Genomic DNA, 21,549 nt, shown 5'->3' with positions numbered 1-21,549 from the left:
AAAAACCGTCCAACCAGTGAGCTGCCCTGAATGAGCCCTAAACTCGGTCCAGGAAGCTAACAAGCAGCAATAAACCATCCAGCGGGCCTCTGACTTTCTATCTATCCCCTCCTTACAGAGACGGTCATGTGGGAATCTACTTGTTCAGAACTGTCTGCGAAGTCGGATTTTTATTTATCATCCAGGTTTTACCTCCTGTCAGCCTGACAAGTGCTTTAGTTTTCACCCCACAAACATGGAGATCACTAGAAGCTCTGGCTTTGGGTGCAACTTCAGCATCGTTTGATGTTATTTAGAACATTTTGAGGTTCTTGCAGGTTTACGTTGCATAGAATCCTGTCAGCCAGCAAGCTATACACGGCTATTTTGTGTTGGATCGGTGCCTGAGAAAGCTACACGTGGCCACACCTTTATTCCTTGAAAGCATAATTTACCTCTAACGAGAATGTTATGTTTATCCCTTTTGTTACTTTTTTTTGGCTCTCGCTATTTCTCAAAACATTTAGCAAGTTTCCATGAAACCTGGTGGACACGAGCCAAGACACATGCGATTACATCTCAGTGTTGATTCAGACCTTATTTTTCCATTCTGTGAACTGCAGGTATGTTCACAGTGAGATGAAATCTATTTCAATACAAAAAAAAAAAAATGCTGTGTAATCCATCAAGGGGATTTTGAGGGTTGTCTGCTATTTGTTGATCCTCTTCAGAGTAAAACCCTCTCACTCTAACAATAGGCAGGGATTTCCTCCGCAGCTAAAGGCCTTCCTGTCTTTAATGCTCAAACACTCATAGATGCATGTTTTAGAAAAAAAAAAGCATAACAACTAAATTACATATACAGACGTGTAACTTTGAGTTTGGGCCATTGACAACACATTGTGATGCAATTTGATTTGCTGAGTTGAAAGTACAAATGCATTGAATGCCATGTTCCCATAACAATGATTGATGATTACAGCAATTGTAAAAACCCTCATTGTCAGTTTTAATATGAAAATACATTGAAAAAGACAGGGGAAGTCAAATTAAAAAAAACAGCAAAGAAATTAAAAAAATTACAAAATGATATTGTCACCGGTGACCTCTGACCTTTCAATGGGGCTACAAGAGGAAAATCAGTATATGAGAAATAACTTCATCAGTGATCAATACACTTTAAAGCAAGTATGAATAAGTCCTATTGATAAAATGTGATTACACCTTGTTGGTCATAGAGGTGAAAAGGTCAAATCACCTTGAATACTGACCTAAGTGAGGCATTTTGAACCGTCACCACGCGTGACTCCCTGACTTGTGAGTGGCTATTTATAGTCTTAGCTATGTCTGATCAACATTTTGTGTTGTCTGTATCAACACATATGTGAAGGAGGTAGAGGCAAAACCCAACCAGGCATGCTGGAGGAAGCGTGTGTGTGTGTGTAGAGGGGTGTGTGGGTGTGGGTGTGTGTGTTACGTGGGTTACGTGTGATGATGGGTGAGAGGAAGCACACGGGCAGCTCGGAGGGAGGGAGAGAGAAAGCAGGAGGCGTGTCCTCTTCTCACTCGCCATGCTCCGGGGATTAGCTATTTAAAGTTCAGTCGCTCCGCGCCACGGAACCTTTCCACTCGGCCAACAGGGACGCGACAGTAGCGGCGTTGCGAACACACACCTTTTTAACGAGGGAGGACACACGTAAAACGCAGATGAAGTGAACACAACCGTGTCTGGAATCCTCTAAACAAATATCCACCTTCCACTGTCCGTCTTCGCGTCTGCAAGTTTATCTCACCAGGTGAGTCTTTTTTTTTTTTTTTAAAAGAGAGGGGGGGAAAAAAAGCAATTTAACGCATTTAAACCTGCAATGAAAAGGTGTTCATAAACGGGATGCATTTAATCGGCCTGTGAGTCTCTGCACGCCAGGAGGTGTGTCGGTGGAAGAGGGCTCCTGTTCGTGAAGAAGCATTGTGTGCCAGTGTTTCTGAAAACAAACTTTATTCTGTGCACCTGAATGCGCCACCTACTGTCCTCTTTAACTGTCCACTCTGCAGGTCTAATTGGCATCCCTGATTGGGCCGGATTTAGTTAAATTAACCCTTTTAATAGTACAGTCTCGGCTTTACTTCACCTTTTTTTAATATATGACAGTTTCCACTCGTGATACTTCAAATATGAACCTAAGTAGGTCTTTAATAATGTGATTGGGGAGCCAGAGGCTCAGACTGTCTGTCTGAAGCAGCTTTTCATTCCTCCTTCCAGCAGCACGCGCGCACAGGCCTCCTCCTCCTGCACGCGCCTCCACCTCCTGCACGCGCATCTGAAATTAGCATGTGGAATTGTAAACTGAAGGTGTGTTGACGTTAGACTAACATAACACAACTAGTGGTTGGTTTTATGCCACAGGTTAGCGACGTTCCCGAAGTTAATAGATTTAATAATAACAAATGACACCCTAAAATAACTTTCTGTAAACTGTACTGTCTCTGTAACAGGTTTTTTTTAATGTGCACACAATAATAGTTCCGTAAAGATAAATTGATGTTTCTATACCAATTATTATTTTAGGAAGGATGACCATTTTTACAAAGTAGATAATATGTACCACTCCAGTAACTTTCATGCAGTCCCGAAAAGTTTTGCATTCAAAACTTTCTCCTTTTTGTATAGTGTTATACTAATTATAATTTATTATATTGATGCATCAACCTGTCAGCAGCTCATTGTGTTGGCTTTAATATAGACATTTGTTTGTATCAATAAAGTAACTAGAAGTGTCAAATAATTGTAAACAAATTGTGTTTGTCCCTGAAGTAATAGTAAAAAGCTGCATTAAATGGAAGTACAAGTACCTTAAGTGTATTTGAGCACTATTTGAGTAATGTTCTGGTCTGAGCTTTTATAGAAACACCTTAAAAGCGGCTTTATCCACTGGCTGTGATGAATATTAATGAAAGCGGATTGTTTGCTGCTATTAATGGACATGCGCGCGCACACACACACACACACATGCACACACTTGCGCAGGTACACATACACAGAGCAGTGTGTGCGTCATCCAGCCTGGCAGGCCTGTGCGGAGGCTTTGTGGCTGTGACACAAGACTGCGCTTTCTTTTTTCATGAAACCCCAGAGACTGACTGGAGAAGGGGGTTGTTCAGGGGCGATGTGGAGCTTTGGGAAGATTGTCATCCCATCACCGTAAGCATGTGTGCTCTGCTGCTTGCTTTAACGCTGTTTACAAAGTCAATAAGAAGCAAAGTTTGGTCTGTTTTGGTTGATTTGAAGAGCGAAAGTCTGTCTGATGGGGGGGGAAATTAAGAATAAAGGGATCATGCTCAGCAAATGCGCTTAAGCCGTTTAACTCTCCCACAGGTCTCCCCTGCAAGCGCACAAACGCTCTCAAAAATATGAAAACGCAAACAGTTTTTCTCTGGATTGGATTGTGCAATTTCCAGCTTCATCAGTGAGTTCCCGCTGATTGAGCAACTGAAAACCCCATTATTCAGGTTATATCATGTCTGCAGGCTGCAGCCACCAGAGAGAGAGAGAGAGAGAGAGAGAGAGAAAGCAGTTCAAGGCACAACTTCATACTTTTTCTTCTTCTTTTCTCACTCTTCTTTCTTGACCAACCCCTTTCTATTTCCTCTTTTCCCTTTTCTCCCCCCTCCCCTCTGTGGTCAATGTGTCTCTGTGCTTTTTCTGAGTATGGGCGTGTACGAGTGAGTTTGCCATCTGAGGTTGTTTTTCTCCTCCGGGCTCCTAAGCTGCTGCCAGACCCCCCCAGCCAATCATGATCTGGGCCCAAAATTCCTCACCACTGACCAGGGCCTTTTAATATTGTTTGTGTTACTGCTTTGCTCGCCTGCTATATTGTTGATTCTCAAAGATGATTGCAGGAGGAAACTATAATGAAACTAGGGAAAAACATTTCCCCTTTTCCTTCACAATGTGAGCTACACTGAGTTCTCATTTCACAGGCAGAACCTCTACATTGAACTCGGCATAATGGATTCACTGTGTCTGTAAAATGGGATAATGTTTCACTGCCACACCTGAGAGAAAACTGGAAGGGAGGTGCATTCGATGGGGAGGAAATGGAGGACGTGGGGAAAAAAAATAGCCTTTTCTGTGTGAATTCATCCAAGAGCGAGTCTGTTAAATTGAAGTTTGTCACTTATTTACCAAAATTCTCCGCTGCAGCCGGTCTGTAAGCTGCTCCAGCCGCTCTGTGTGCGTATGTGTGAGCTGTCACGTCTCCATGAAACCGCCTCTGAGTCAAGTGGCACGAGGAATCGGCAGTAAACAGGGGGGAAAAAAAGGAAAAGATGTTTGACAAACATCCTTCTCCTTATGTTGCAATCACAGTTTTTTTACTTTGACATCAAATATCCAAATCTTGTTATCTGTGAATACTAAACAATGAGGTTTAGTGCATTTATTTTCAGACGTTTGTGTCTTTACAAACTCTTTGTGGTCATTTTAAGCTGTTTTGTCGTTGTTTTGCATCTCTTTCTCCTCGTCTTAGTGTCTCTCAGTGGTCTTTTTGCAATAGTTTTTCTTCTCTTTGTGGTTGTTTGGCATCTCATCGTAGTTTATTTAAGTCTTTTTATAAACCTTTTGTATTCATGTGTGGCTTTGGATTTATTTTTGTCATTTCGCATTTCTTTGCAATTCTTGCAAAGTCTTTTTATAATAGTTTTGCAATGTTGTGGTTGTTTTAATGTCTCCTTGGGATTGAATTTAAGTTATTTTTATATCAGTTTTGGGTGTTTTTATACATTTTGCATCTCTTTTGTAATTGGAAGTGTTTTTTATAATAGTTTTGCATGTTTTGTGGCCGGTTTGCATCTGTGGTTTCTTGTTTTGTGTCTTTATTGTTGTATCTTATGTTGAGACTCTGTGGTTGTTGCTTACAAATGTAGGTAATTTGCACCAGAAACATTAAAGCTAAACAACTTACACCCAAAAACACAATAGAAACTTTTGAGATCCATCCCCTCCCTGTGCTCCATTTCACCTGACCCATTTCCTAACCCGATTAGACTAAAATAAATACCTTTTTTTTTTTTCTCCTGCGCTCTCAGTAAATACAGCTCAGCACTGGCGTGTGGCCCTGGCTTTATCTTATCATTCAGTGGTGCCACAGATAGAGGGACAATCCTCTGGGAAACAGAATCTGACGTCCCTGTTGCTCAATGACTCAGCCCCACCTGCAGCGTGTTTAATCAGATCAGCTCTAGAAACCCGTCAATGGAAAGGAAAGTTCAAAAACAAACTCTTCTGGAGTTCTTAAAAATGAAAACAATAGCTTCAGCTGGGCTCCGTCTGTGAGTCATAACTGGCATACATCAATCGACCTCTATGTAATCTGTCTGGTTGCCAGGAGGGAGCTTAATATGCGTCTGGCTGCCGTAGCCCATTGGCGTCCTGTTCTAGGATTAGGCGGCGTTGACGAGGTAAATACTGACTGACTTGACTGGTGGTTGCTGGGACACGGGGTGCTGCTCGGTCACATTGCAGCTTACGTTTGGGATATCATGTCTCTGAAGTGCCAGATCATAATTCCATTAAAGTGACCTGGTGATGAGACGAGGAGCTGTCAGCGAGCTCTGGCTTTAACCCGGCAGCTTAAATGGAAGCTACGAGAAGTGAGCCTCCTGCAAAACATTTAGTTCATCATGCTATTACTCCAAATTTGAAATGTTTCTCACTCATTTTTGGATGGGGTTCCCTCAGTTTTGTCTCAGAAGCCTCTACTTTTAGATTTAGTTTTTTTTGGACCGCGTCTTATAAATGCATGTCTCTGTTCACTCTCCTCTCTGCAGACCTCTCCGTCATGGGTGTGAAGATGCTGCAGTGTTTTCCCTTCTACAGGCGCTGTAAAGAGCGCTGCAAGAGCAGACAGTGCCCCCCAGCGGCAGGTGAGGAGCAGCTCCACTTCACGAAATGACAGTGGAACAGCCATTTTCACAGTAGTACGTCGTTATAACGCGCCATTCTCTTGTCCATCTTCCGCCTCTCAGTTCCCATCGAGGAGATGAAGCCTCGCCTGTGCTCCACCACATCCTGTGGTAGCGACAGCGAAGGAGCAGGAGGCCTGAGTCGGGGCTCCCAGATCTATTTCTCCACCAAGGCCAGGCTGTCTTTCAGGCACCAGCTGGACAGCAACATCAACGCGGTGGACGCCACCTACTGAGGAGCGCTGCAGAGATTAAACATGGATTCCTGCATCTTAGTTTTTCTGTTGCTCATTCGCGCTCGGACCCTGTGGCGCAAACTTGGGAGCTTGATTGCTGAGCAAGAGCATCTGGGGTCGCCGCCAGATGGGCTCAAACGTAGTGTGCACAGCCACAGTTTGCTATTTAACCCCTCATTTCTCGCTGCAAACAAAGAACTCCCGATGATTAATCAGATTCAACAAGAAGCCGTGGAGAACGGACTGAAACAGACTTGGTTTTCAATCTCTGTGCATTGAGATTTCATGAGGAACTCTTGAGTGGATCCACTGCCCAAACAGTCACAATATTGATGGGAAATAAGACAAAAGACTTGTTTACAGCATTCACTACCAAAAAGTGCATAACTTTTTCTTTTTTTACTAACTTAGTGGAAATAACAGCTGATTATGATATTTTTTTTGTATTCACTGTTGGGATGATGGGGTGTTTGACAAAGCAAGTTGAGGGCGTTAACCTTTCAAGTATGACGATTAATATCTTTAGCTAGTCGGCATCATAAGTAGGGCTGAGTACTTCATCCTTTTTTTTTTTTAAAAAAAGGTATCTACAGTACCAAGTGGTATCGAAACTTCTCCAGTCAAATGATACCGGCATAAATTATTTTTTTGTACCAATGTCGAAAAAAAGACTGCAAGCGTTCAATATGACATGTGATTGGACGACTGCTGCAGCCACAACAGTCTGTCGTGAGGTAGAATGGTGCCACGAAAATGTTTCAAAGGATAGCTAAATTACACTGCAGATAATACTTCATTGTACATTTTTTTAACAAATATTTTTAAGAATTTGAACACTTAAAAATGTATTTGTAAAAATTCATTTTTGGATTTGGAGGAATGGTTGACGGTGAATTTTACACAACTGACTGCTGAAGGTATTAAATGGAAGTACTGCGTTGGTATCGTTATCACTTTAAGGGTACAGTTACTGTCATTTTATTCAGGATCCACAGCTCTGGTCACGAGGGATACATTACGAAACCTATTATTGACATTGCTGATAACCAGGACTGGGTTTACTTTCCAACCCTGCGCTGTTACAAAACCCCTGTACAGTTAGAGGAGCGTGCTCAGCAGATGTTTTTGGCCTTCTAGTTAGTTTCTCTTTTGAAAGCATTGAGCAAACTTTGCAAAAGCTGCACACAAACATATTTCTATTAGGTATTTTGTCCATGTTTGGCTTCAGCTCACTCAGGACACTTTTTTTTCTTTAATATTTTATAACTTAAAACAAAACCTCCTGGTTTTATTTGATATTGAAATGTTTAAAACTTTTTAACAAACATTAACTGATGACCAGGCCTCTATTTGCCGAATACAAACAGATGAATGTAATGCTCTGATCTCAAATGACTGTGAAAAACCTGCTGAAGTAAAACAAATTCAATATTTGCCCTTTTGATGCAAAGATCAATGTAATTCAAATATATGGAACATTAACACAGTCTTTATTCTTGACTAACAATAACTGTAAACGTACATTAAAAATGTCTCCTGTGCTTTTGTTGTTGAACGTGAAGTTTTTCAGAACTATCGGGAGATTTGGGGATTACATACAGAAATGTACAGAAATGATGAAACATTGCTCTAAAAGTGATTAACAATCATTCTTTGTGTATTTATAATTTATTAACCAATACACAGACATTGTGTCTTGTTTACAACATTTATTTAAGAAATTAGTTCATCGGTATAAAAAAAGTCTCTAGACAAACGTCTTCCAAACCTGTGACAGACGGTTATGTCATCACTGCATGTTTCTGGGGTTAAGGTTTGGAGATGACGCCGTCTGGATACCGGCTCTTAAATCGAGCCACGACGTCGGGATCCAAGAGATGAATGCCATCGAGCTGGTTTCCAAGAGTTACCCTGGAACGAAGTGGACGAAGTAAAAGAAGAAGAAAAAAGCTCCATCAGCACATGTAACATGCAGAACAGTTTCTTGGCCTTTTAAAATGAAAGCGTGATGTAAGTTACCAGTTAGGCTGGACGTTGTGCGGTCGACCAAAAAGCTCGATCTTCCTGGTGCCGGGCGAGAGTCTCTCTATCATGCCGTAGATCTCGTCTGGTTTGTGACTGGTGGAGCGGACCTGGACGAGTGTTTCAAATGTAATGAAGAGCAACCATATCTGAAGCGACCCTTTTGCAGGCTGTAGAACTCATGAACACGATAAGTAGGACAAAAGATTTACCTCTGCCACAATGACGTCGCAGTCCAAACCTCGGTTGAATCCCTGAGGGTTTCCCTTCACACCCACCTGAGGAGAAACAAACGGTATGTTTTACATTCCAGGCATTTATGTGAAACACTTTTGGCGGCACATTAACAACGAACGAGCCCTGTAGCAGCTCAGCATCTTCATTAAAATCACGTTCTGGCTATTGGGCGGTTTCGTTTCGAAAACGCATGAGCAGGATCAAATGTCACAATAAAATCCATCTTGTCAGGCTTCACGTAATGCGTTTAGTGTCGAACAAGCCAGTCACGTAAGGAGCTACTGGCTGCTACGGGCGTGGCTTCTGCGTTACACAACTTCAAGCAGAGGTGACTGTTAGGTCAAAACAATGAGGCGAGCGTACATGGACCAGATGGTTTTGCTCTACTCACTATGGTAATAGTTTGATGGACAGATGGTTCATTTGAACAAGTCCCTGCCCTTTTTCTTGGGTGCCAATGATGGTTTCTCATGTGGTTTTGTGAAAGTAACCATGCTGGGCCTCTCTAACTACTAAGAATGAACATGCGAAAAGTAAGAACTCCTTCTGAAGCTCGGAGCTTAGCGGGGTGATGCAGTCTCGAAAACAATATGACAGACTGTTTCATAGGTAGATGAGACGTGGACAAACATACCAGGCAGTGCTCCTTCCCGTGGTTCAGCCAATGGCCGGTCCTTCCTGTGCGGATGATTCTCTGCAGCTGGTTGGTTTTCACCCAAATGATTTCATCTGCACGATCATAGCTGACAGACACAAATAAAAGGCAGAAATTTGAACAAATCTGAAAACTTATGAGAAATGAAATGATGTCCTGACAACAAGAAGGCTTGATGCTAGTGGATGCACAGAAGGAGACTCACCCCCACAGACTGAGACACTCTCTGCCCAGCTCCATGGCCCTGAAAGAAGAGGTGACAAGATGATGGGTTAAGAAGAGAAAAGACAGCTATACCTGGATGTGCAGATCTACGTCCCTGCCTTCTCTTATAACTGTATTACCATGCAGGTTTGACCTGTAACACATAAGTGTTTGTGGACTTAGTATTGAAAGTTATACTACTACTTAAATTAACTGAGAAAGCTTGAACTTTTGAGGGAGAAAACTTCAAGACACTTCAAAACCAAGAGAAAACTGTGTATTCCTAGTTTTAATATGCATGTCTTCGGTTTTAGGGATGTTTACTGTAGCAAATAATATCGTAGTTCTAAAGTCGCAGCAGAAGGAAAAGGATTTTGTTGAGGTTTGTTGTTGAAGAAATTTGACGATATAAGTGTTTAGTTCAAGGACATCTTGAAATTGTAGGAAGTGAAGATGGATATATGACTGTCGACCCGTTAAAATCCATCCTGTTGTGAGATGGATGGTCTCATGACGACCTCGGCCTCCCAAGGTAATCGCCACTAGATGTGCATTTAACGCCAATATTTCCAAACACAATAAAAACGCTCTTCAGACCGGTTGGATTGCTGCAGTTACCTGCCGGTGACCCAGAGGAAGAGGAAGCCGTCGTCTTGCAGGATGGGGATGTTGAGTTTTCTCATCTCGTCGTCGGTCAGTGTTCCATAAGGCAGCTCCATGTGGATGTCCCACGGAGGGTCGGCCATCACCACAGCGAACTTACCGAGGATGGACACGTCCAGGAAACGGATATCGCAGCAGATCCACTGCAAAGGAAAAACGCAGCCTCTGTCAATTTCATAGCCCGGACAAAAATATCAACATCCGTCTCTCTCTCGCCTGTCGGATCTTCTTTCCTAATCCGTCCTTTCTCAGCCTCACCTGTGAGGGGAACAGTTTGCCCACGTTGCTGTCGGCTTCCCCTGCACAGAGGCCGAGCTCTGTGCTCCCGCCCTGAGCCCCCATCAAGCTCCCCTCGGCCTCCGGAGGGCAGTCGATCTCGTAGTGGACGTATTTGCAGGTGTCCATGTGGAAACACGTGTTGAGGAAGGAGCAGTCGCCGAGGCTCTCGTCCGTGTGCTTGTTGATGATGCGACTAAGGGAGACGCACAAATTTAAAAACGGCAGCATAAACATATTTGTGCCACGCCATCATTATATTTGGACAACTTCTTTGGCACACAGGTTACATAGAAGAAGGCAAATACAAATGTGTTAAACCAGCATGCACAGATGTCAGTAGAGTTGATTCAATTTGAAATGTTGTCCCAGAGGCACACATTCTTTTCCTAACATTGTTGAATTGTGCCATTTTAACACAAAGTCTAATTGTGACCTCTTAAACACGCTTTTATCCCTTTTAAGTTATTGTTTTGCTAGAACATTGATGAAATTTGGTGTTTGATAGTATTTTTTTAACTGTTTTACAGTGGCCTCTTCAGGCCAATGAGGGTACCTCTGTTTTTTTCCCCAGATGTTTATTAAATAGTTGTTCTCGAAGACAGGAAAAGGAGGGAAAGGCAGATAAGGAATGACATGCAGCAATGGTCCCCTGGTAAACACAAACCGGTGGCACTGCAGTTCATAGTCGGTGCCCTCACCCTTAAGCCACCAGGGTGTCCTCAGTATATAACACTGAACTGCTACGAAAATTCATAATTTATCTGAATTTGATTCGAAATCGGTTGCTGCTGTGAAGAGTCATATCAAAAGATTTCATCATGTGGGTTGACAAATACAAAGAAGAAAAGTTGCTCAAGAACACTGACCGGAAGTGTAACTTGGTGCACGGCTGCGGTGTGTCCCCGGAGCGCACACACTCCTCTTTGGTCCCGTGGTCGCAGAACTCCTGGACCTGGGCTCGGCCGCGAGATCGGAACTTTAACACGATGGACTGCTCCTTAGCGGTGCTGGCATTGAGCAGCTCGAGAATCTCTCTGCTCATCTGTACATAAATAACATTATACCCGATCAGTGACCACACTTCCATGACGATCCCGCTTCACTGTCATATCGTTGAAAACGGAACTGGTTGCAAAACCTCTGGGTGCTGTAAGAGACAAAGAGAGATATTGGTCGGTCTCCTAAACCTCCCTACCTTCTTGCTCTGCTGCTCTTTAGTGGACTGTTGGTTCAGGAGGCTCTCTATCTCCATGTCCATATGGGACGACTGGCCTTTATTGCTCCTGCCCTTCTTCTCAGCCCCGCTTCCTGATGCCGAAGGCCCCGCCACATGTGATGAGGAAGCCGGCGTCAGAGAGGTGAAGGAAGTAGGTGGAGGAGAAGCAGATCTCTGAAGTGCGGGCGAGAGGCCCGAAGCTCTTTTGGGGTGGGTTTGATCTTCCGCTTTTCTCTTGACCCCACTCCGTTGGGCTCCGGCCCCAGACCCGATCATGGCCCATAGTTTTGTGTGGTCCACTGCTATCACGATTGAGAGGGCGGAAATAGTAGAGGAAGAGGCTGATGTGGGCTGCCGGACCTCAATGAGCTCCTGAGCAGAGAATTTGAGCAGTAGACTCTGGATGCTTCCATGACTGACAGCTGATTCAGACTGAGGGCAAACAAAAGAAAAAATAAAAGAAAATATAAATATGATATTGTTCATAGAACACAGCCAAGCTCAACATGAACTTTCCTCTATGAAAACATTTCTGTGCCTAAAGCCCAAGACAAACACTCACGCTGAGTTCATTTGTGATGGCAAGGGAGTCTGTTGGCATTGAGAGACTCAGATCAGAGAGATATCCCAGCAGCTTTTTCTCCAGTTCGGGGTCTGGTGGTTTTTCCGTGTCCTCCTGAGTGGGGAGCGGAGTTGTCGGAGCTGGGCTGTCACTCCTGGCTGTGGAACCTTCTGTGCTGCTTCCAGCATCTGAACGAGAGGAAATAACAGAGGTTAACGCGCTCATTTTGAAAAGGTCACGCTGATCATTTATCAAATTTAAAAGCAGTTTTCATTTGATCCTTCAGCATTTTCAATTGTGACAATGTGAAACGAATTACATGAAAACATTGAATTCAAGCCTGCTATTAAGTAATTCACCTGGATGTGGGGTTTTGCCCAGGGGAACAGAAGTCCAAAAAAGAATTTTGGTGCAACAATGTAAGAACAAAAGAAAGTTTAAGGATTGTCTGCTTCCCTTTATTTAGTGTCAGTGAACGTTAAATATGGATAAGTTAGTCATTCATCAAGAAATTAATCAGCAAAAAAATTGGACAACTAATTAATCCTCTGTCATTCTTTATGCTACAACACTAGTTGCTTCTCCAATGTTTCACCAAATTACTATTTGCTGCTTTTCTTTCCATTCTGTGATTGGGCATATTTGAGTTTAGGGCTATTAGTTAAAAAAGAAAAGAAAAAAAAGAGTTATTTAGAAATCTCATCTTGGCCTCTGGGAAATTATGATGAACATGGGACATTTTTTCTGACGTTTTATTGACCAAACAATTACTCGATTAATAAAAAATACAAGTGTCATTTACATTGATTATGCAACAGCTCTTACCATACACATTATAACAATCAAACAACAATAATAACAGTAATGACACAACATGAGCATTAGTCTTGATTCCCGATTAGTTCCATTGTTCACACTGAATAATTACGTGATTGTTCTGATAAATACCCCATTGATTACTCATTAACAACAACAATCGTTCTTTGTCGCTCTGCTGTTCCCCGCTCTGTGGCCTGAACGTACCCGAGGACTGTGTTGCCGGGTCTTTCCTCCGCCGCTGCAGCCTCTCCCGCAGAGAATCCAGCTGCTTCTTGTGCGCCTGAATGCTGCTCCATGTATCCGACATAACGAGCTCAATTCAACACCGCCACCGGTCACACTGGAGAGAAAATCTAAAAACAAAAGTTGACCACTTTCCGCCTTGTTGATGGGAGCGAATAATGAACGGTCCGTGCCATAATGGTGTCGGACCCGCATCTTGACTGACAAAGGTTCCGGCTGACTGGCACTGTGTTAACTAACAATCATTGTGGTCATGGTAACTGAAGTAAATAAATCATGTATTTAATTACTTGTATTTAATTACTTGTGTTTAATTACTTAAACATACTTTTGTCAACCGGTTCTGAAAGCGGTAAATTAGCAAGGACAATTTAGTCATTTACAAATATATTTTCTGTCGGATTCATTTTGGGTACGTACTATATACCGGTCTCCAACTTCCGGCGTCAGTAAAATTAAAAGCCTATTTCTTCTCCACTAAAAAAATATTTCATCAGCGCGAATTCAGTAAATAAATAATTTCTGTCGTCATATTATAACTGGAGCGTCATATTTAACACTCGTTTCGTAACTGGACGTAATTCCTCGACTTTTCGTCAGCGTTACGTTTCTGCTGAGCAAACGCAAAGATGGCGGAAGACGAGAAGAGTGGCGAGCCTGTGAAAGAGAACAGCGAGCTGCAAGTTATGAAGGTATTTGCTCTAGTTTATTAACACGAACATTCATATTGGCATCTACATTGTGTTGACCTTTCGTGAGCTCAGCGTCGTGCGTTTCCTCATAATTTGCTAGCTTGAAATTACTCGTTACTATAACAACTGCCATGTTAACAGAATAGTCTAGTTCAGCCTTTATTTCCGATACTGTGTTGGGTGTTTGTGTGCTATACTTCTTATTATATGGGTAGCATAACTTAAAAACTGGACGGGTTTCCAATCAAATCGCCAGATACAAGACTATGCATATGCCTGCTTGCCTTGCATCCTTGTCACAGATTGTCAGTGTGCCTGGTTTAATGCATCAAAGATTTCCACGAGAGATGCACTGATATGTTCTTTTAAGTCGGAACAAGGTTTCATTCCTTTAGCATCCCTCATCAATTAGTGCAGGTGCATTTGTAACGACCAACACCTATTAGAAATGACTATTATTAAGATGCACCTGTATTGTGTGTTCTGTAACAACTGTCGTAGGTTAGTTGTTAATCTCTTACTGATTCAATATTTGTAGTTTTAAGGGGCTCGCCAGCTTTTCAGCATTGCACATGAAGCCAAACAAAATCAAAGCAACAGACTCCTGTTGCAACAGACGCCTTTTATGGGTCAAGCAAGCATCCAGAACACTGAATCCTACAACTCCCATAATGCAACTGAACAGAATCTTTCATGAGACCCTTTGTGTCTGGCTAATGCTCACCTCTTTTTAAGACTCCTCTGTCTCTACGGCATCTTTGCTGTAAAATTAAAGTTTAGATCAATTGGATCTTAGTGCACTGTTAATGCTTTACATTTTGAGTATCATTCATAATTTTCATGACAGTTGTCATTATTCAAAACCAAATACAGTCACGGTTTCAGATTTTATGTTTTTTTTAATACATGATTTACTCTTTGAAAAAGAATCAGAAAAGTGTGCATCATATAATAACATTGTTTTGTTATATTGGTGCATTGTTAATGGATAATACCTGGCCCAGTTTTTTCACCAACTCAATATTGTACTGTGAGCAATGTCCCTTTTGATCTATTTTTAACTATTAAGAATTTACAACACATACAACATCTCTCCCCTCCTCTGACTTTCCATCACAGGAGCTCGTGGATGAACTGTATAACTTCAGAGATTGCTATTTTGAGGCTCACAGTGTGGAGGAAGCTGGAAAGAAACAAAGCGATGTCACGCAGGAGATCAAAAAGACCCTGAAGAAGCTGGAGGAGAAAGAAGGTGAGAGCTTAATTTTACACAACAGCGCTACAATCTTTAATTTGCATAATATCATTCTCACTTACCGTATCTCTTTGTTTACAATTTCCCATAGATCATTTTAAACACAAAGCAGAGTTTCTGCTGCAGAAAGGCAGGTGTCTGAATGTAGCTCCAGACTTCAGTCCTGTAGCAGAAGAGTGCCTTTCCCGGGCTGTGAAGCTGGAGCCTGGCCTGGTCGAAGGTTGGAACACATTGGGAGAGCAGTACTGGAAAAAAGGAGACCTGATGGGTGCCAAGAACTGCTTCACCGGAGCCTTGCAACAGGTACATTGAGGACCGTAAAAGGGAGGGACGTGTTTTTAATGCGTTTTCCCTTTTGTCCGCATAAAAGCTATCATTTAAGCACCAAATACTTTCATATGCTGCGACACAGAAGGTATTGTAAAAGTGCATGTCTTTTTTGTGAAGTATTTGTTTTGCGGGATTAAAACCGTGTATGTTAACATTTCTAGCACCTTCCACCTCTGTAGAGCAAAAACAAGGTGTCTCTACGCAACCTGTCCATGGTACTGAGGCAGTCTCCGGCCGCAGACAGCGACGCACATGGCAAGCAGGTGATGGACAGTGTGGACATGGCCCGACAAGCTGTCCAGCTGGATGTCACAGACGGGACGTCCTGGTGTGAGTAAAGCGTCTGAGTGCTCCCAGTGAGCAGAGAATAAAAGTTAGAGGAAAGTGATGGTTGCACAAATGATGTATGCTGTCCTAAAATTGTCTTTCATGTTGTTATTTTTACAGACATCCTGGGAAATGCCTATGTGTCCCTGTTCTTCACCTGCGGACAGAATCCCCAGTTGTCTCAACAAGCTCTAAGCGCCTACACTCAATCTGTAAGTACAGAACATGTGAAAATCTATCAGCACCGGTTGGACTATTGTAGTTTTGCGACGACAGTGTTTTACACCTCTCTTCCTCATTTGTAGGAGAAAGTAGACCGAGCGGCCTCTTCGTATCCGGAGCTGCATTTCAACCGCGCCACACTGTTCCAGTACGAGGAGATGTTCGGGTCTGCGCTCGGCGGCTACAGCCGAGCCGCAGCGCTCGACCCGGGCTGGGAGGAGCCTCCAGAGAGAGAAAAGCAGCTGCTTGTGTATCTGGCCAAAGTCACAGAACTCATACAGAACAAGGTATGACAAGACGTTCTGAGCACTAGTTCCTCCTGTCCATGGTGATATCTTTAAAGGTCTTGTTTATTCAGATCTGCAGTCCAAAACCTAAAGGTATTTAGATTGCTGTCATAAAGTAAAAAAACTAGAAGATATTCCCATTTGAGAAGCTGCATCCACTGAATTGTTTCACTTTTTCTTAAAATGTACTTAAATTAACTCAAAATAGATTAGAAATATAAAACTAATAATTTAAATAATTGGAGCAATTTGCAATAAGGTGATATCTCCTCTTTTTTTCAACTTTGTCTGGAAAAGTGTACTATTTTATCAAATGTCAGACTTTAAGTCTGTTGTTGACATGTATTGATCACTTGTCCACCACAAGGTGGCAGCAGAGTACAGTCAAGTCGCTTTTATATTTGCTCCTAACTGTCAGTCTCTCCATCTCTTCAGGGGAAGGTGAAGGCGCGCAGATTAAGGACGATGCTCTCTAACCTCAACACGTCGGCTTTGGGTCCCTGCTCCTCCCCTCAGTTTCGTTCCCAGACGGGCCGCGTCGGCAGCCTGGAGCCTCGAACCCTTTCCTCCCTCACGCACGGTCACAACGCTGGAGTGGCCGCCCTTGGCAAAGTGGTGTTCAGCCTGGCCTCAGAGGGTCGCATGGCCTTGTGAGTGCAGCTTATTTTATCATTAATACCTCACGTAATACACATGCTGTTTTCTTTGGTCCTGGTGTGACCATATAGATTTTTGGAGTAATGCAAAATCTTTTTTTCCCTCTAGTACGTTTGGGATGGTGGACAGCGAGGAGTCATGTATAGTGGTGATGGTGTACAACACAGCGGACAGCTGGGGCGTCCTAATAGGAGACACCGTCGTCATTCCTGAACCTCAGCTCAAACGAAACAGTATAACTCATAAAGACGAGGTCAGTGTTTCATGTGTGCGCTTCAAAATGTAAACAACAATGTCTTCCTAAATAGTCTGACTTATGCATTTCCTCTCTCCGGCAGTCCTTTGACTTCAGGAGTATACGAGTGGACTCCCCTCTGCTCCTCATTGTCAACGGCAAGAAACAAAATGTCCAAAGTCAGATTGCTGCCTCCGTCAGCTACAAGCCGCAGAGTGAATGAGCTGAACGAGCAACAGGAAGTTCAACAAGAGGACCAATGTTTTTTCTGGTTTTGGATAAGTGTGTGCCTGTTTTATGCGTTTTGTAAATAGAGGTCACCCTGTTACTTTGTCTTTAGAAAGACATTTTGTTTATATTTATAAATATTTCTTCTTTTTTTTATATTCTGTTGTATGCAAACTCAAGTTTTTTTTTGTAAATGAATGAACCTGTGATAATGATTTGATGTCAAGATTGTGATTTTAAGTTTACCCTGAAAAAAATCATTTTCATCTGAAATGCATTGTGTGTTTAATTTTTTTTTTACTATAAGTAAATGTATGCTAAGCATAGGTTAGCTTTACTCCATTCCTCTAAATTATACACCGTAAAGAGAGTAATCACACATGAAAATACTGAAAAGAACAAGGCAAAGTCCTCATTATTATATTCATTTGACGAAAGAAGACTAAGTCGATGCTCTTTGTAAACAGTTTATTTTGTCTTCTTCAACACAAATGTTCCAAAGAGACCTGGACTTAAAGTTGAACATTAGATTTCATGCCTGGTTTGGTTCAATATTGCAATAAATACTACAAAAATGGCACTCAGGGCAAAAACACTGCCAGTAAAATTAATACCTAAACATTACAACACTTTTTAAACAAATGTGGCCGGGTTAATACGCAACAGTCATCATGAAATCTGTCACTGTGTCAGTGCTTCTTCATGAAGGGCCGGCCTCTCTCCCTAGCAGGGGAGCTGAACTGGAAGAAGGTCTTGGCTCCGTCGGCCTCCGGGTAGGAGAAGAACCTGCTCTCCCCGTCGTGGCCCCCGGGGAGGAACTGAGGGCTTCTCTGGGGAGTTGCATGCCGAGCCACCCCTGGGTGACACACAGGGGGTTGACGGATGTCTCTCATTGTTATACCGAGTAAAATTTCCTTACATCGACGATCAGCTCATTACTCCCACTGTGAGGTTCTTAAATGACCACTTTTTGACAAAACATCTACATCTGTGTCTTCCCTGGTGCTATTTAACATAATTCGCTGCCTGCTTCCTTCCTCGACTCATTAATCAGTGTGACACGGCGAGTGATTTAATAAAACAAGGAACGTTTATTATCCTGCCAAACATATTGTTTTGGACCGCAACTAATAATATGTTTAATTATTCATTAATCTGTGGCTTAATCTGTCGATCAAGCTTAATTTTTAAAGTCTGTATTTAATGTTCCCCTCATCTTCAAAGACCAATAATTAGTAAAAAAAAAAAAGGGAAGATATATTTCATACTTTCTCCACATGATCTTCCTTTTTTATCAAGATCCAAGTTCTAAACTTTCAAAATGTTGGTGTACAAGGAAGGACATAACGTGTGGACTGATTCATAAACTACAATCTATACTCACCTCACTAATTACGAAACGCCTGCATCTCCTGCACAAAGACCTAGCAGCTGTTATTTAAAAAACATAACCTATTACTTATTAATCTAAGTTCACGTTGTTCTTACCAGTGTTGAAGTCGAGGTGTCCTGTTTGTAACACTGAGTCTCTTTCCCCCACATCCACCACCATGTTGCGCAGCCTCAGAGAGTCGTACAGCCCCTGTAGTTTCTGGTACTGCCTGTTCCTCTCCATCAGCCTCTCGGACACCTCGCTGTACTTCCTTTTATACTCCTCCATCACCTGGAGGAGATAGGATCTCATAAATGTTTACATATCGTATTGAATGAATACATTTCTGCCTTTATTAATAGAGCCCAGATAATATGCAAATGCATAATGTACAGATGATGACTGTGGAGCCCTGTGCTTGAGTTTAAGACTTGTGGCTTACTTTCTTCAGGGAGGTGATTTCCCCCCTCATTCCGGTGAGCTCCAGCTCTCTGCTCTGGTTCTGCTGAGTCAACACCTTCTCCATCTGCTTCAGCTGCACCTCAGCCCGTGACAGACTGTACTCTTGATACATATGCTCCTGGTATACCTGTTTACGAAGAGACTGACGAGCTTGATGTTTTACACAAAAAGGAAAAAGACAACCTGACTGACACAAAAAGACATTTTAGGACACAAGTTGCGTACAACCGGAAATATATTTGACCTGATAGCTCCAGAAGGCCAAAGCACGGGCACTGATGTCCAGAACTACGTCTGGCCGCAGACCTGCCAGCACCATGGCTTTGTACTCCTCGGAGGGAGACAACTCCGTCCTTACAATGTCCAGCTTCCCAGACAGTGCAGAGGAGCAGGCCGGGCAGATGGCTGGGGAGCGGCTGAACTCACCGGACCCGTGCTGGTCACAGAAGACATGCGAGCAAGCCGTGACCCAAGCAAAGCCACTCAGCTTGGCCCGGCACTTTGGGAAGTTACATAGGAGTGTGTCGTCGCAGAGAGACATGGCCACGACTGTGAAAAGTACAGTAACATTTTAGTAATCAAAATTCCAAACATTTTGAGTTGGAAAGAGCTTAACCATGTCATAGTCGAGCAAACAAAGACATCAATTCGGAAGCGACAGGCTATTAAATCAGATTTCTGATGTTTTGTGTGTGTGGGTGTGTGTTTTGATTAACTTTTGCTATTTAATACATTGCAAGAGATTTTCTTCCCCATTATTCTTCATGGAGTAAAGCAGTATTTTGACTCCTGGTCTTATTAAAGCAACAAATGTAGGATACATATTCAGTCCTCTTATTGTTTTTTTTGTTTGTTTCTTTGTTTTTATACATCTTAGCTCTTATCTCATTTCAATGGTTGAGAAAATAATAGATATGGAAATACTAAATACCACAAATCCTAACTTGGCTGTATGAAGAGTAGGCAGTAGTTTGGCTAAGTTACATAGCTAGCTTAATGCTATATCAACTGCTATTAAATATGAGCATTGACGGTTAGTTTTGAGCCCGCTGGTGAAACAAAACTGTTCAATCTGCTTTTAAAACTTTAACAGATATCTTAACGGAATATTACGCTGAGTTTCTTCTTAATTAATCGAGAGATAAAACCTACCAGTTAGCTCTTTACTCAGCAGGTGACGGGAGCTGACGTTAAATGAATACTGTAATCTGATTGGCTGATTGCAAACTCAAACTCTCAACCGGAACTCAACTTCAAATAATTAAAAATTAACTTTCATTAAATCTATAAATACTGAATTGTTTGACAAAATAAAACATACTAAAACATACATCAAATAATGTTATATATAAATGTTTTTTTTATTTGACATTAGATCAAGCGGATTCTGCACTTCTTCAATAAATAATCTTCCACTTTTTTTCCTACTGAAAGTAACCTGTTCTTCGACTTTAGATCACCATTTTATTTTTTATTTTACAGGTATATTATTTAGATAAAGTGAGACACTTTATATCCAAAACTGTAAACTCTCGATTGACATGACAGTTATTTCCCCCAAATCAAATAATTTCCTATTTTCTTACTCAGTCTTTGAGTGGATATATGTATAATGTGAGACACCTACTTAAATATGTCATCCCCTCCTCCTCGCCTCCTCCTCTCCCACTTTTTTTCTCTCTCTCTCTCTCTCTTTTATCCATTTCTCCACGTGGTACAGGAGTAAAGGCGGGGGGTGAAAGAGGGGCATTGTGCTGTGCAGCAGTGGATCCGGGGGTTCATAGTGAGAGAGGGGAGATGCTCACTCAACTGTGTCCAGCACGCCATTGTCAAAGATTCCCATCTATTCTCTGCCTTTTAAATAGAGCTCCAGTGTAAGATGCTTTTTTTGGAGGAGGGGGGAGTTGATGGGAGGAGGAGGGGGGTGTTATTATACGCTTGGTGATAACACACCAAATACATCCATGTGGAATGGCTGTGTGGCCCCACTTGCACACAACTCAGAGCAGTTATTGGTAATTGGCCCTATGGAAATCAAAGGGTAGAAATATTGCCCGTTTATTCCTCATCTGGCACAATAACAATCAAGATGGATTTTTGACTTTGCAAGTCAATTATTATGGCCGTGATTTGATTGTTTATCCCCCTTATTACTGCGAATAAGTAGTTTCAGTACACCTGGGGGTCCTGAACAGATGTCACCTGATGGATTAGTCACCTGTTAAGACTTAATGTCGACACATTGTTGCATCTTAATTTGACCCATGATTATGGTATTCTATCTTTTAGGGCTATCTTGAGCAACATTGCCGATTTCAACGCCCAGTTAAATTAGTTTTTAAGCAATCCAACGGCTTTGACACCTAATTGTCATGTTTTATTGAAAGTTTATAGCTGCTGCGTGAG

At 42.2% G+C, this 21,549-nt stretch overlaps 4 protein-coding genes across 4 annotated transcripts; 2 read left to right on the top strand and 2 right to left on the bottom strand.

Moving 5' to 3' along the window:
* The first annotated feature begins 1,574 nt into the window (after positions 1-1,574).
* si:ch211-237l4.6 (uncharacterized protein LOC446130 homolog) lies at positions 1,575-7,717 on the top strand. Its single transcript, XM_068587859.1, has 3 exons — positions 1,575-1,775; positions 5,806-5,901; positions 6,004-7,717. The coding sequence occupies exons 2-3, from the start codon at positions 5,817-5,819 to the stop codon at positions 6,174-6,176; spliced, it is 258 nt and encodes an 85-aa protein (XP_068443960.1). The 5' UTR covers positions 1,575-1,775; positions 5,806-5,816; the 3' UTR covers positions 6,177-7,717.
* On the bottom strand, positions 7,707-13,252 carry mettl3 (methyltransferase like 3). Its single transcript, XM_068587856.1, has 11 exons — positions 13,038-13,252; positions 12,015-12,202; positions 11,432-11,884; positions 11,103-11,278; positions 10,216-10,429; positions 9,913-10,100; positions 9,296-9,334; positions 9,070-9,178; positions 8,411-8,476; positions 8,196-8,308; positions 7,707-8,087 (listed from the first exon to the last, which is right to left on the bottom strand). The coding sequence occupies exons 1-11, from the start codon at positions 13,138-13,140 to the stop codon at positions 7,985-7,987; spliced, it is 1,752 nt and encodes a 583-aa protein (XP_068443957.1). The 5' UTR covers positions 13,141-13,252; the 3' UTR covers positions 7,707-7,984.
* Positions 13,253-13,420: 168 nt separating this feature from the next.
* ttc5 (tetratricopeptide repeat domain 5) lies at positions 13,421-17,582 on the top strand. Its single transcript, XM_068587980.1, has 10 exons — positions 13,421-13,488; positions 13,677-13,768; positions 14,888-15,020; positions 15,115-15,326; positions 15,533-15,683; positions 15,801-15,892; positions 15,986-16,189; positions 16,625-16,839; positions 16,955-17,099; positions 17,185-17,582. Exons 2-10 carry the CDS (start codon positions 13,706-13,708, stop codon positions 17,302-17,304), a joined length of 1,335 nt encoding a protein of 444 aa, XP_068444081.1. The 5' UTR covers positions 13,421-13,488; positions 13,677-13,705; the 3' UTR covers positions 17,305-17,582.
* Positions 17,583-17,782: 200 nt separating this feature from the next.
* LOC137792423 (E3 ubiquitin-protein ligase CCNB1IP1) lies at positions 17,783-20,356 on the bottom strand. The gene is made up of 5 exons (XM_068588091.1): positions 20,296-20,356; positions 19,388-19,692; positions 19,124-19,270; positions 18,798-18,972; positions 17,783-18,165 (listed from the first exon to the last, which is right to left on the bottom strand). The coding sequence occupies exons 2-5, from the start codon at positions 19,682-19,684 to the stop codon at positions 17,999-18,001; spliced, it is 786 nt and encodes a 261-aa protein (XP_068444192.1). The 5' UTR covers positions 19,685-19,692; positions 20,296-20,356; the 3' UTR covers positions 17,783-17,998.
* Positions 20,357-21,549: the final 1,193 nt, after the last annotated feature.

The sequence above is a fragment of the Clinocottus analis genome, unplaced genomic scaffold (genome assembly GCF_023055335.1).
Source record: "Clinocottus analis isolate CAN_PGR_092001 unplaced genomic scaffold, fCliAna1.0.p SCAF_21, whole genome shotgun sequence".
Taxonomy (NCBI): domain Eukaryota; kingdom Metazoa; phylum Chordata; class Actinopteri; order Perciformes; family Cottidae; genus Clinocottus; species Clinocottus analis.
This window is presented reverse-complemented; position numbering and strand designations above follow the sequence as displayed.

Coding starts and splice junctions, on each gene's coding strand:
- si:ch211-237l4.6 (XM_068587859.1), top strand. CDS start 5,817: ATGGGTGTGAAGATGCTGCAGTGTTTTCCCTTCTACAGGCGCTGTAAA. Junction 5,902..6,003: donor ACAGTGCCCCCCAGCGGCAG/GTGAGGAGCAGC, acceptor TCCGCCTCTCAG/TTCCCATCGAGGAGATGAAG.
- mettl3 (XM_068587856.1), bottom strand. CDS start 13,140: ATGTCGGATACATGGAGCAGCATTCAGGCGCACAAGAAGCAGCTGGAT. Junction 11,885..12,014: donor CCATCACAAATGAACTCAGC/GTGAGTGTTTGT, acceptor GTTTGCCCTCAG/TCTGAATCAGCTGTCAGTCA. Junction 10,430..11,102: donor TGCACCAAGTTACACTTCCG/GTCAGTGTTCTT, acceptor CGTCTCCCTTAG/TCGCATCATCAACAAGCACA.
- ttc5 (XM_068587980.1), top strand. CDS start 13,706: ATGGCGGAAGACGAGAAGAGTGGCGAGCCTGTGAAAGAGAACAGCGAG. Junction 13,769..14,887: donor GCGAGCTGCAAGTTATGAAG/GTATTTGCTCTA, acceptor TTTCCATCACAG/GAGCTCGTGGATGAACTGTA. Junction 15,893..15,985: donor TAAGCGCCTACACTCAATCT/GTAAGTACAGAA, acceptor CCTCATTTGTAG/GAGAAAGTAGACCGAGCGGC.
- LOC137792423 (XM_068588091.1), bottom strand. CDS start 19,684: ATGTCTCTCTGCGACGACACACTCCTATGTAACTTCCCAAAGTGCCGG. Junction 19,271..19,387: donor TGGCCTTCTGGAGCTATCAG/GTCAAATATATT, acceptor CTTCGTAAACAG/GTATACCAGGAGCATATGTA. Junction 18,166..18,797: donor ACACCTCGACTTCAACACTG/GTAAGAACAACG, acceptor TGTGTCACCCAG/GGGTGGCTCGGCATGCAACT.